At 35.6% G+C, this 13,305-nt stretch overlaps 3 protein-coding genes across 5 annotated transcripts; 1 reads left to right on the top strand and 2 right to left on the bottom strand.

Annotated features, from left to right (window-relative positions):
* Window positions 1-857: 857 nt before the first annotated feature.
* On the top strand, window positions 858-5,835 carry LOC18106497 (probable polyamine oxidase 4). 3 transcript variants are annotated; one of them, XM_024592450.2, is made up of 10 exons: window positions 858-1,361; window positions 2,462-2,577; window positions 2,682-2,770; window positions 3,180-3,293; window positions 3,777-3,864; window positions 3,967-4,052; window positions 4,147-4,249; window positions 4,602-4,699; window positions 4,818-5,247; window positions 5,363-5,835. In XM_024592450.2, the coding sequence occupies exons 1-10, from the start codon at window positions 1,340-1,342 to the stop codon at window positions 5,678-5,680; spliced, it is 1,464 nt and encodes a 487-aa protein (XP_024448218.1). In that variant the 5' UTR covers window positions 858-1,339; the 3' UTR covers window positions 5,681-5,835. The 3 variants fall into 3 exon arrangements, with proteins under 3 accessions (XP_024448218.1, XP_024448215.1, XP_024448219.1); XM_024592447.2 differs by having other exon boundaries at window positions 2,459-2,577; XM_024592451.2 differs by lacking the exon at window positions 3,180-3,293 and having other exon boundaries at window positions 2,459-2,577.
* A 920-nt stretch (window positions 5,836-6,755) lies between these two features.
* On the bottom strand, window positions 6,756-9,000 carry LOC18106498 (protein DJ-1 homolog D). Its single transcript, XM_006372364.3, has 5 exons — window positions 8,762-9,000; window positions 8,548-8,673; window positions 7,721-8,161; window positions 7,245-7,607; window positions 6,756-7,140 (listed from the first exon to the last, which is right to left on the bottom strand). Exons 1-5 carry the CDS (start codon window positions 8,825-8,827, stop codon window positions 6,952-6,954), a joined length of 1,185 nt encoding a protein of 394 aa, XP_006372426.2. The 5' UTR covers window positions 8,828-9,000; the 3' UTR covers window positions 6,756-6,951.
* A 265-nt stretch (window positions 9,001-9,265) lies between these two features.
* LOC18106499 (protein DJ-1 homolog D) lies at window positions 9,266-12,307 on the bottom strand. Its single transcript, XM_006372365.3, has 5 exons — window positions 12,073-12,307; window positions 11,871-11,987; window positions 10,659-11,099; window positions 10,172-10,534; window positions 9,266-9,724 (listed from the first exon to the last, which is right to left on the bottom strand). Exons 1-5 carry the CDS (start codon window positions 12,121-12,123, stop codon window positions 9,536-9,538), a joined length of 1,161 nt encoding a protein of 386 aa, XP_006372427.1. The 5' UTR covers window positions 12,124-12,307; the 3' UTR covers window positions 9,266-9,535.
* Between the last annotated feature and the right edge of the window lie 998 nt (window positions 12,308-13,305).

Genomic DNA, 13,305 nt, shown 5'->3' with positions numbered 1-13,305 from the left:
CACCGAAGCTTCCTCCACACCCCTCACTGATCTTCACCGCCGATCAAGAGTAAATTATAAGTTAGTCCCTATACTTTCAAAATAAGAATAAATTAGTCTATCTTGTTTGAGAAACTATATAAACAATCCTTATATTTTTAAATCTATTAATAACTTAGTTTCTCCTTCAAAATCACCGTTATTAAGCTGATAAAAACAGTCCCCAATTCAATATTTTTATCTCCAAACTACCCTTGTTTCCCATTTTCGTCTCCATTGGAAATATTAAATCACCACAAAAATCTTTCTCTCTATCCCCTCTCTCCCTTTTCCTCTCTCATTTCCTCTCTTCCTTTTACATCCTTTTCTTTGACTTTCTCTTCTTCTTGTTTATTAAATTTAGCTTGTTCAGCGAATCAACTTGAAATCAAATTATATTTTTTTTAATTAACACAAAATTAATTTGATTAACCCGACAAGTCAACAAACTTAATTAAAACTTAGATAGTGTTTCATTTTATTTTTATTTTTTAAATAGAAACAATATCAATTTGAATAGTTCTAGGTTAACTCACTCAAATTATAACTTGGACCATGGACTAAGTCATGAACCAAGCCATATTTGATATTTTTGCTCCTCATCTCTCTACTCTCCTCCTCTTTTCCTTGACCCCCGCTGCCTTTTCTTATGGGGCATCTCAGGTATCACATATAAATTTGACAGATGTATAAAATAATTAAAATTTGGGGACTAATTAACTAATTTTCAAAACTAGATGAACTATTCCATTCATTTTTCAAACATACAGGGACCAACTTACAATTTACTCCACAAACTAGAAGCAACAACCTGTCCCTATAAATATAAACAAACCACCAGTAATGGAAAACTCCGCACCAAAACACGTAACTCAAAAGACAATTTTTCTTTTCCCTGTTTTCTGCATTAACCGATTGATTTTTTCAAATAAAAATTCAATAAATCCGATCCATGCAACCGTCTCTTCTTCATCAAATTCAAATCTTAGGTTTAATTCAAAAAGAAAAAATAATTTTGAGAGAATTTAAGAAAATCTCTCCTTATGAGCTCTCTAAATCGTAAACAACAGCAGAAGCAGCAGCTCCATTGCTCTTCTTCTTCGTCATCGAGCAGTCTTTTTAGTCACTTTATTGCTGGAATTTTGTTATATATTCTTTATCACTCTTCTCAGTTAATCTCTAATTTTCCTATTCCTATACACCTCTAAACGCATCGTTTTTCTTACTCTCTTTCTAAACAAACAAGCATTCGCGAGCGATCAGTGATTTTTTGAAGAATAATTCGAAGATTTGGCTGATTCTGTGTTTTTTTTTTTCAAAAATGGAGAATCTGATTGATAACGGTTAGTATATTCTCTGTTTTTATTTATTGAATTTTTAGTTTTAATTTTTTGATTTGATAAAGCTGAAATCACAGAATGTATTCTCTTTTTATTTGATTTTGAATTTTTTTTTTTTGTCTTGGAATTTGAGGCTGAAATGATAGGGTAATTATGATAACAGTAGTTCGATACTTTTGTGTCGAAATTAATATTTAATTGTAGTAATTAATATTAATAGATTCTTAGTAATTAATATTAATATATTCTTTTAGAAAAAAATGTTTTAAGTTGAAAAATATTTATTTTTTTTAAAAAAACGTGAAACATACATTAATTATCAAAGCAACCATCACGTGACATATTTTACTAGCAAAGTTGCTAATGTGGTGGCTGTTAGCCTGGATGATCATGTTAGCAAATATGTTGATATGATAGTTGGCATGCATGATGCGGTGTTAGCATTGTGGGGGCCTGCAATGTGGAGATTTACTAAGTGCTTGAGGTTTGTCTCTGAAGTGTTTTTAGAAGGTTTGAGTTGTTCATTTCTTGGCATGGAGAGGGAGAGAATTGAAATTGAATAGGAGGGCATTTAGTAGTATTTATAAGTTAGCTCATTATCTCGGGCAGAAGAGATGAAGAAACGGCAACAATAGGGATCGAGGGAACTTGTCTTCACTTCAAAATTGTTTTTGAAACAATTTTATTTTATGTTTTTTTAAACATGTTTCTGTCTTTGTATCTGTCACTTCTATCCTAAAACACGAAATGCAACATAAAGGATTTTGAGACATGAGATATTCAAAAATTTTATTTATTTATTTTGCTTTTACTAGATTCTGTGATTGTATGATATATGTGGCAATGCCGTTGTGAATAATGTTCTAAGTTGTTTCTTTGAATTCCTTTGACAAGATGAGTTTTGAGTCAAAATCAGTAGCAGGAATTATTATAATTTTTACTTAAAGGAAAGGCTGAGGTAAAATCTATAATCTTCCATGATTACAAAGTTAGATGTAATATTCTAGCTAAATGTCTCTCCAGGCTTGCTTGCTTCTGTACTTTTTGATAAGTACATTTATTTTGTTCTGTCTTTTGCTAATTTTTGTTCAACTAATCAGTAGGCACTTTTCCTTCACAAGTTGAGAGGCAAAACAGTTCAATTCCTACTGTCATCGTGATTGGTGGTGGTATTTCAGGGCTTGCTGCTGCACGAATGCTGCACGATGCATCTTTTAAGGTTAGCGTCCTGACATGTACATATGAGTCTAGAGTTTTTTAGTTGTATGTTGGGATAGGGTATTCATATGCATCAATTGGCTAAGCGTTGTTATTTTGTTTAAGGTGATCTTGCTGGAATCACGGGATAGACTCGGTGGCCGCATTCATACTGACTATTCATTTGGCTATCCAGTGGATTTAGGAGCATCCTGGTAATTTTTTTTTCTTTCTCACTCATATTTGATCTATTGGAACCTTTACCTTACTCTTGTTTATCCCTTCTCTTGCTTAGTATCTTGCTTATTCTAGTAATGTGATTGCCTGGTTTTTGGGAATTAATGCACTTTAAATATGCTGACATGCATAGATAAGGTTGATACATATTTTCGTTTTTTTTTGGGATGTTAATGCTCATTAATCATGTCTTGAAAACCCAATTAATTTCTCTAGAAGCTCAGAAAAAGATCTCGTTTCTTCCTCATGTGTCATTTGGCTCTTTAACCTCGCTTTACCAGTGCCTGTATTCTGTGTTGGGTTGCCTTGGTATGTATTGTTTGAAAATGTGAATCAACTGATAGATAGATTCCTCAATGTGTTAATTCATTTCATGTTACAATCTAGGCTACATGGTGTTTGCAATGAGAATCCTTTGGCTCCGCTGATACGAGGTCTGGGGCTTAAATTATACCGTACTAGTGGTGACAACTCTGTATTGTATGACCATGATCTGGAGAGGTCAGTCATTGCTAGTTTTACATTTATATCCTCTGCAATTCACTTCCGACGTTGCATTAAGCAGACATCTAAGTTTTCCTTTGGCCTTTTAATTTTATGTGTGTTTGTGGTTAAATTATGCATTTCAAATCCTACAGTTTTTTCGTATCCCAGTTCTTAATTGTTTCATGGAGCAAATTGCATCCAATATTAATTATTACCTTTGCATTCTAGCTTTGAATTTTCTTAACCAATGCTGTATTCCTGTATCTTTCGGAACATACAAGATCATACAAACATTGGCCAACTTATTTTTACAATGAATAAAGTTATACATGTTCCTAATTGAATGATGAATTGATTAATAGGCCGCAGTACTACCTCTAAGATGGTAGAAAAAGCTTGGATCGAAGCTGCAATGTTTTGAACCTTAAGATTTACGATTGTGGTTCTTATTAATTTTGTCCAAACTTTTGTCATGAGGATTTGGGTTTGCCATTTCAGTTATACCCTTTTTGACAAGGAAGGACGTCAAGTTCCACAACAGATGGTCATTGAAGTTGGAGATACATTCAAAAGAATTCTCGAGGAGGTAGATCTTCTCACTAATTTCTGTGACGTGAACCCTTCTTTTATGATTAGAAATTACCCTCTTCTACAGCAAGCAAACTAAGTCCTTTGTTTACACCTTTAGACTGAGAAAGTAAGAGATGAACACACTGATGACATGTCTGTTCTTCAAGCAATTTGGATTGTGCTAGATAAGCATCCAGAATTAAGGTATGGTTAAAAGAACAACGTGTAACAAATTCAAGTATTGGATTTTTTCAGCATGGAGTTTTGGAACTACTAAGAAAACTTCCAATGTCTTTAGGCAAGAAGGACTTGCATATGAAGTGCTGCAATGGTACATCCGTAGAATGGAAGCGTGGTTTGCAGCAGATGCTGATATGATATCACTGAAATCTTGGGATCAGGCAAGTGGATTATTGATCTTCTGAATCTCTCCTAAATTGCTTTGCATTGTGCTGCAATTTGTCTTGAACTGTGTGAGGAGGATTCTGCTTTAATACACTTTTTTTTCTCTCACAACATTGCAATATGTCAAAAAAATGCTTTGCCTTAAAAAACTCAGGTTGGCTTTAGATTCAGATTTTTTTTTGCTTAGAGATAGCAGAAGCTAAGAAATTAGTGAATGGCTTTTGAGAATCTTAGATTGCAGAATTTGTATATTGCAAAATTCTATACAAAGCTGTGCTATGTTAAGGTCACTTTGAGTGTATCTTTAGATGAACGTTGACACTGTTGAGGGCACTTCTTCACATGTAGGAGCAAGTTCTTTCCGGAGGTCATGGTCTTATGGTGCAAGGTTATGACCCTATAATAAAGGCTCTTGCAAAAGATATTGATATACAGTTGAATCACAGGTATACTTGCTCAAATCTTAATATTTTGGACGTGTTCTTGTTTTCTGAATTGAAAAGGTGTTATGTGGTGCTTCCCGAAGTGAATAATTTTCTTTCTTTAATAAATTGTGACGAGTAGGGTTACAAAAATATCCAACGGGCCTAATAAGGTGATGGTCACAGTAGAGGATGGGACAGGCTTTATTGCTGATGCAGCTATCATTACAGTACCCCTTGGGATTCTCAAGGCCAACTTAATTCATTTTGAGCCAAAGCTGCCACAGTGGAAGGTTGATGCAATTTCGGATCTTGGTTTTGGCTGTGAAAACAAGATTGCATTGCAATTTGATAAAGTATTTTGGCCAGATTTGGAACTCTTGGGCATTGTTGCGCCCACATCTTATGCTTGTGGCTATTTTCTCAATCTTCACAAGGCAACGGGCCATCCTGTTCTTGTCTACATGGCTGCTGGAAGGTTTGCTTACGATCTTGAGAAGCTATCTGATGAATCTGCTGCAAAATTTGTGATGTTGCAGCTGAAGAAAATGTTTCCTAACGCAACAGAGCCGGTAAATTTCATTTAGCCCTCTGCACTGCCCTATAATCTCTGTTCTTGAATTTTTTCTCAACTTGGTTCTTATGTAAAAATGTTATAAACTTGTATCATTGGCTCTGCTGGAACAGGTTCAGTATCTTGTAACACGATGGGGAACAGACCCGAACTCACTTGGTTGTTACTCTTATGATCTGGTTGGAAAGCCTGAAGATTCATACGAGAGACTCCGCGCACCCTTGGGCAATCTCTTCTTTGGAGGAGAAGCAGTTAGCATGGAGGACCATCAAGGATCTGTGCATGGAGCATACTCAGCTGGAATTATGGCTGCCGAGAGCTGTCAAAGACACCTATTAGAGAGACTTGGCTACTTCGATAATCTCCACCTAGTCCCTTCTAGAGGTGCAATCCATGATGCTACATTTCCTCTCCAAATCTCAAGGATGTGAAATAATTTATCCACAGGTAAATAGGCATCATTCTCTATGTTGGTGTTGCTAAACTTGAGAAGCATATGTAATATGCTGATATTTCATTCTAGTTCCAGAACTTGAACAAGAACTTCTCTACCTTTTATTATATCATCCTCAACATTGAGTCTCCATTTCGCTTGTTTTTCGGTACAAAATACATCACATGTGCACACCTGAATACTCATTAAGTCCGTTAACTTAGAGATCAAATCAGTTATATTCATTGATCAAACTCTCATTAGTGCAGCAAAGCCCTGCGTGGCCTCTGACCTCTAGTTGCAAATGGCTTGAATGATTGCATGAAGTCTTCCACCAACTCAGTCACTGTATTATCTCACTGCTAAATACTCTTCAGCCTGGCTTCCAGGGATAAGAAGAGTATCGTAAATTTAGACGTTCATAGGAAGCTGTTAGTTTGAGAACATGACCTAGCTTTCCTCTGTAAACTATGCAAGCCATCCACTCATGCACTGCAGTTGAGCATAAGCCCTCAACCTTCTTATTCCGGCAACACAGCATCGACATGGCACCTAAGATCCTGAAGGGATTCAAAAAGGAATGTGTCCCTTGTTATCTTCAATGACACCTGACAAGAAGGGGCGGATTGAAGAAGCAAGGATTCTTATAGTGACCAGACATTTTTGTCAAGCTATATTATAATTACCCCACAGAGGAACGAAATCCTTTTATCCGAACTAGTTATCTTGCCTCCCAATGTCATCACAAATAGCTGGAAGATCTCAGGATGCCCCTTGTATGAAGCCCTAGAAATATTGCTGACATTAACAACGAATTCGTCTCCATATAAGCTTCCTCACCTCCCTCCATCTCCTCTTTGGATACCTGAACAAGCTGAAGATTTCTATTTCTCTCTTTGGATACAAAATTCTCTCTATCCTTTATTTAGATTTGGATAGATGAAAGCGGATCTCATTGGAATCGGATTTGCGATCCTAAGTTCAACCCAATGGGTGTCAGCATCAATGGGCACATGGTTTCATGGAAGGGGCACTCGGCCATCACTGATTCGCACGACCAACATTCCTAAGAGTTGTTGCTTTGAACAATATGAAAGTCTATTTTTTCCACAGGCAAAGATGAACTCAAGTGACAAGGATTCCAGTAACAGATATGGAATCCATGTGTTATTTGATACAAGATGGGTTTCTAGACCCAAACATGCATGGTGTCTGCATCGGTATGTTATTTGAAATAAGATACAGGCACATTATTTAACATTGTAGCAGCTAAAATGACACTTGAATACCAAGTAAGGCCATCAATTGAGAGACAAACTCAGGGTGCCCTGGCCAAGCAGCTCCAGTAACCAAGTTTTCATCAGTGTAGCAGCGATCTATTGGATCAGGTTCTAGCCATGTTGCCCCTCCCAAGACAACATTCAGCTTCACCGTAGGGTATGCAGTACATTTTCTACCCTGCAAACGTGATTCGCATTGAAGATTACAAGCCGTGGGACATGTGATAGCATAGTATTTGTAAGTCTATGAACAGGCTTCCTCACAAGACAACAGGAAACTACCTTAAGAACTCCAGCAGCAGCTAAGATCTGTTGCCCATGGCAGATGGATGCAACAGGCTTCCTAGATTGCATAAATTCTTTCACCAAGGCAATCACTGTCTCATCCAGTGCCAAATATTCTGGAGCCCGGCCTCCAGGGATGACGAGAGCATCATAAGTAGAGGCATCCAAACCTTCATAGGAAGCAGTTAGAATGAAATTATGGCCTGGCTTCTCACTGTAAGTTTGGTCACCTTCAAAGTCGTGGACTGCAGTTGGGCAGATATCCCCAGCCTTTTTCTTGGGGGAAACCGCATCAACATGGCACCCAAGAGCTTGAAGGGACTGAAAAGGAACAGTTACCTCATAATCTTCCATGAAATCCTGCAAGCAGAAATAAAAGAACAAAGGATTCTTAGTAAACAAGGAAAACATATGTTTCCTCAAGCTTGATAGTAAGAGACAGGTAGTAATTGTATTAGAACAATAGAACTTACCCCGCAGAGAAACAGAATCCTTTTATCTGAACCAGTTACCTTGCCTCCGAGTGCCCTCACAAAAAGCCGAATGTACTCAGGATGAGCCCTATATATAACTCCAGTGATGATATTGCCATCAGCTACGCAATCCATCCTGGTTTTGGGTTCAATCCAATGAGCACCAGCATCGATGAGCACAGGTCCCAGAGCATGGAGTGCAGTGCACTTCCGACCTTTTACTGAGCCAGCAGCTGCCAAGATCAAATGTCCATGACAAATAGAGCCAATCGGCTTTCCTGAGTCGGAAAACTTCCTCACACAATCTAACACGGATTCATTTATGGCAAGATATTCTGGAGCCCTTCCTCCTGGTAGAAGCAGCCCATCATATTTACTAAAATCAACTTCATCGAAGTTCGCATTGAGACTAAAGTTGTGTCCAAGCTTCTCTGTAAAAGTCTACAGTAAGTGAAGTTCCAAAAACACATATCAGAGCTAGGGAAATGAGTGGCTGTACTATATTTGCCAACAGAACACATTAAAAAGGGAGCTCAGTTTACACATTATGGACGTAAAATGATCATCATAATAACTACTATATCTTTAACACTGGGCACAAAATCATTATCATTCCCACCACAACCACTATCGCCATCAATTCAAGATCATCACTACTACATCTTCTACCATTACTCCAGCATCCATATCAGAAGACAAACAATTACACAGAACCAAGTCGGAGTTGCAAGTAACTAAATTTGGATACCTTTTATATCCAAACAAATAATATTTTCATTAAATAATGGATATTGTAAGAGATTAACATAAAATGAGAGAGAGGAGACCTGATAGCCATGATAGGCACCAGAGTCTTGAATTACAGTGCGGCAACAATCACCAGCTTTCTTGCCAGGACAGACAGCATCAACTGCTATTCCATAAGCCTCCAAGGCTTGAAATGGAACCATAGCCTGCAAAACAAAAAAAACCCAATCATTTAAAGACTTCAAGGGGGAAAACAACTCCAAAATGAGAAAGATAAAAATGAAAGCAACCCACCTCATAATCTTCCATGAAATCCCCACATAACAATAAAACTTTCTTCTGTGGCTTGCAATTAGCCATTGCTGATGCTAAAAATAAGACTTAAGCTTTAGCTTTGTTTATTGCTATCATCTCTCAAGTGGAGTTTCGTGCTTTTATAAAGACTGCAAGCGCAAGAGAAACGGAATTGTTCCTTAACTCTCTTTGTTATCGTTGACTAAAACTGTACTGTAACACTCTTCGTTAATGTTGGATCAATGCACATGGCAACCAATAAAATATTAAATGGGAGCTTTGTTATTGTTGGACTAGGTCGCATTGAGACTATGTTAACGCGATCAGCATGATCTTTGAAGTGATTTCATCAACTTTTTTCCACATCATGCATGAAATGACCCGATCTTTGTGTCCAAGATCATTCATATTATAAGCAAAATCCTCTGCCAATAAAATAACCAACATTTCTTCACCATTCCGTGTATCAAGATCAAATTCAAAACAATGAGTTAGAATTGCAAGTGCAAGCAAAATTCCACATCCTTTATAATCAAGCCACATGATGCGTTCAGAGCACCCTATGGATAGGTCATCACTCATTTCCCACAACCAACAATCCAGAAACTCACTTATTTGCATGGTATAGAAGTCTATTTTCGGCACAGGCAAACCGCATACAAGTGACAAGGATCAATGTGATACAAGATGGATTCCTAGACCCAAACATGGAAACCGCATACATCCCCATGTTATTTGATATAAGATACAAGCATACTAGTTACATGAAAATAGCTAAAATGACACTCGAATGCCAAGTAAGGCCATCAACTGAGAGACGAACTGAGGGTGCCCTGGCCAAGCAGCACCTGTAACCAAGTTTTCATCAGTGTAGCAGCGATCTATTGGATCAGGTTCTAGCCATGTTGCCCCTCCCAAGACAACATTCAGCTTCACTGCAGGATACGCGGTACATTTTCTTCCCTGCAAAGATGATTCGTATTAGCAATTATACAGCCTGACACATGAAATAGCATAATATTTGTAATTCTATGATCAAGAGAATTACGTTCCAAATATAGAAGATAAAAGGGCCCTTGAAAACAATTCTCATGGAACTTTAAATATGATGATCTAAGAGTTTGAATTTCAAATGTGAAGATATAAGCCATGAGAAGTTGCATACGAAATTCTACAGAGCTAAATCTAATAAAAAAAGGTACCCAGTCCGGAGTTAAAGTTTGTACAGGGAAAGACTTCGCATGGCTTATAATTTTAAAAGGAGTATAATTTTAAATGTTAAAAGATGCCAGTTTTTCTAACAAACAAAAACATGTGCACACAACAATAAATTAGTTGCATTTGCACATATTCTAGGTGCGTTATGTGAAGAAAATACACCACATTCCTCGCAAGGCAACACAAAACTACCTTAAGAACTCCGGCAGCAGCTAAGATCTGCTGCCCATGGCAGATAGATGCAACAGGCTTCTTAGAGTGCATGAATTCTTTCACCAAAGCAATCACTGTCTCATCCAGTGCCAAGTATTCTGGAGCCCGGCCTCCAGGAATGACAAGAGCATCATAATTTGAGGCATCCAAACCTTCAAAGCTAGCTGTTAGAGTGAAACTATGACCAGGCTTCTCACTGTAAGTTTGGTCACCTTCAAAATCATGGACTGCAGTTGGGCAGGTGTCCCCAGCCTTCTTCTTGGGGCAAACTGCATCAACATGGCACCCAAGAGCTTCAAGAGACTGAAAAGGAACAGTTACCTCGTAATCTTCCATGAAATCCTGCAAGCAAGAACAAAAGAAGCAAGGATTCTTAGCAACTATGAGACAACACATGTTTCATAAGCATGACCTCGGTCAATGGCAAAAAAAAATTAAGAACTAAAAACAAATAATTAGAACTTACCCCACAGAGAAACAAAATTTTCTTATCTGAACCAGTTATCTTGCCCCCCAGTGCCCTCACAAATAGTTGGATGAACTCAGGATGCCCCTCATATGTAGCTCCAGTGATGATATTGCCATCAGCAACACAAGCTTTCATGGTTTCAGGTTCAACCCAATGAGCGCCAGCATCAATGAGCACAGGTTTCACAGCAGGATATGCAGTGCATTTCCGACCTTTTACTGAATTTGCAGCTGCCAAGATCAATTGTCCATGGCAAACAGAGGCAATTGGCCTTCCTGAGTCAGAAAATTTCCTGACACAATCTAACACAGATTCGTTCATGGCAAGATATTCTGGAGCCCGTCCTCCAGGTATCACCAGCCCATCATATTTGCCAAAATCAACTTCATCGAATGTTGCATTGAGAGTAAAATTATGACCACGACTCTCAGTATAAGTCTAAAATCAATAAAGTTCCAAAAAACACCTATCAGAACTAAGTTAATGAAATTGATATACTATGCTTGTACTTTAATCAATCAGTAGAGCTACATCCACCAACAGGTTATTAGAAAAACAACACATAAATTATCATAAAAAGGGATCTTGATGAACACATAATGCATGTAAAATGATCATCACCACAACCATGCAATTATCAAAATTAGCACTCAGCACAACCCATCAAGAAATTATCATATTAATATTATCACTACTACACTGCCACCATTACCGCAACCACCATCATCACTAAGATTACCACGGCCACTACAGGCATTCATTTCAGTTATCACAAAATTATTATTGCATTAAGAAAATGTCTTTTATTACCTTATTAATTAATCAAAAATTAAAATTTTAATACCAAATATATGTGAAGATTAGTCTCAAAGTATTAGATTTTATCCACTAAACTACTCAAAGAAGACATACAACAATGATAAAACCCAATAATCTGCAGATTAATAGAAGTAAAGTGTGAGGTAAGCAATATATATAGAGAAAAACAAATACATATTTTGAATAAGTTAAAATTAACTACAAATCCATAAAAAGGAAAAAAAAAATTCCTTATATTCACCAATTATTGAAAAAACAATGCTAAAACTAAAGCTTCGATGACTGAACTAAGTAAGATCAGCAAATTAATAAGCTTTTTCAAAAACAGCCCAAGAAAAAAAAAAGGAATCCAATATGATGATTAAATTTGTATAATGAGGGAGAGAGCACCTGATAACCAGCAGAATCATGAATTGCAGTGCGGCAAATATCCCCAGCTTTCTTGCCAGGGCAAGCAGCATCAACAGCAATCCCAAAAGCCTGCAAAGCTTGAAATGGAACCATAGCCTACAAAAAACAAGAAGAACCCACAATTCTTCATCAATCCAAGATTCAAGAAACAATTCAAGATAGATAAAACAAAGCAGCCCACCTCATGATCTTCCATGTAATCACCACATAACAGTAAAACACTCTTGCCCATTTTTTATACTGAAAATTAAGCTTGAGCTTGAGTTCTTTCGTAGTTCTATGCTTCTTCTTCTTCTTCTTCTTTTTTTTTTTTTTTTTTTTTGTGGAGTTCGTGAGTTTTATAGAAGTGATGATAATTTCGGAGAGAAATGATGTTTTTGTTATTGTTTTTTTTTACAAGCATGGCTAGTTCATGTGCTGTTTTGTCGTGATCAACGCAAGGACAGGTCCAAAATGGATTTTCTTTGATAGAAGAATCTCGATTGTAAAGATTTTGTGACTAAAAATTAAATAATAACGGAATGAGTTAAATGAAAATAAGTAATAACATAAATAATTAATATTTTTTTATTTAATGTTAAAGAGTATCTCAGAGATAGATTATGCTTCAATTGAGATTAAAAAATATTCTTAATATCACTTAAAAATGACTTAATTTATTTAGTTTCAATTTTTTAAAAATTTATTTAAATGCATTAAATATATGTGAGATACCACACAAAAAATGCATTAAATAAACACTAGGAAAGTATCTTTAATTTACTTTTTGATAAAAAAAAAAACAACATAAGTTTTAGACGGAGAAAAATGTTTTATGGTATAAAAATTGAAAATCACTTTTCATGAAGATCTAAGAACTAAAGTGATATAATATTTCATTGTATATATAACACTTTAAAATATAATATTATTAAAAAATAATAAATCACTATTATATTTATATAGGAAATAATATATTAGAATATATTAATATATAATATAAAGGTATATTAATTTAATATATCAGTACATATAATATTTCAATTTAAATAATATTAATTAAAAAAACATATTTGAATACAAAACATGTTATATTACTCATTATCATACATTTAAATCATATAAATTGTATTATAAAATTAGGATATTATAGAAAGAAAATTTATTTTCAATGTTATCTAAACACCAAAAAATATTTGATAGAAATAAAACTTTTACTATTTAAAAAATTTAATAACTTAAAATATATTAGTTTTCAACTTATTTTATTTGATATGTCAAAAAACCAAAAAATAATTTTCAACTTATTTTTCATTATACAACTAAACATATTAATAGATTTTACTTAAAAAAATATTTGACAAGGTTTTAAAATGAAAAAAATACTAATATATTTTACTCAAAAATATTTAACAAGGCTATATGTCTATAATAT

Source organism: Populus trichocarpa, chromosome 17, assembly GCF_000002775.5.
Source record: "Populus trichocarpa isolate Nisqually-1 chromosome 17, P.trichocarpa_v4.1, whole genome shotgun sequence".
In the NCBI taxonomy this organism is placed as follows: Eukaryota; Viridiplantae; Streptophyta; class Magnoliopsida; order Malpighiales; family Salicaceae; genus Populus; species Populus trichocarpa.
Note: the sequence above shows the minus strand (reverse complement) of the source record. Positions and strands in the feature narration are given on the sequence as shown.

Excerpts from the sequence above, each read along its gene's own strand:
- LOC18106497 (XM_024592447.2), top strand. The coding sequence starts at position 1,340 with ATGGAGAATCTGATTGATAACG. Across the intron at positions 2,578-2,681 it reads TGCACGATGCATCTTTTAAG|GTGATCTTGCTGGAATCACG; the intron begins GTTAGCGTCCTG and ends ATTTTGTTTAAG. Across the intron at positions 3,294-3,776 it reads TATGACCATGATCTGGAGAG|TTATACCCTTTTTGACAAGG; the intron begins GTCAGTCATTGC and ends TTGCCATTTCAG.
- LOC18106498 (XM_006372364.3), bottom strand. The coding sequence starts at position 8,827 with ATGGCTAATTGCAAGCCACAGAAGAAAGTTTTATTGTTATGTGGGGAT. Across the intron at positions 8,674-8,761 it reads ATTTCATGGAAGATTATGAG|GCTATGGTTCCATTTCAAGC; the intron begins GTGGGTTGCTTT and ends TTTGTTTTGCAG. Across the intron at positions 7,141-7,244 it reads CTGCTGCTGGAGTTCTTAAG|GGTAGAAAATGTACTGCATA; the intron begins GTAGTTTCCTGT and ends TCACGTTTGCAG.
- LOC18106499 (XM_006372365.3), bottom strand. The coding sequence starts at position 12,123 with ATGGGCAAGAGTGTTTTACTGTTATGTGGTGATTACATGGAAGATCAT. Across the intron at positions 11,988-12,072 it reads ATTACATGGAAGATCATGAG|GCTATGGTTCCATTTCAAGC; the intron begins GTGGGCTGCTTT and ends TGTTTTTTGTAG. Across the intron at positions 9,725-10,171 it reads CTGCTGCCGGAGTTCTTAAG|GGAAGAAAATGTACCGCGTA; the intron begins GTAGTTTTGTGT and ends TCATCTTTGCAG.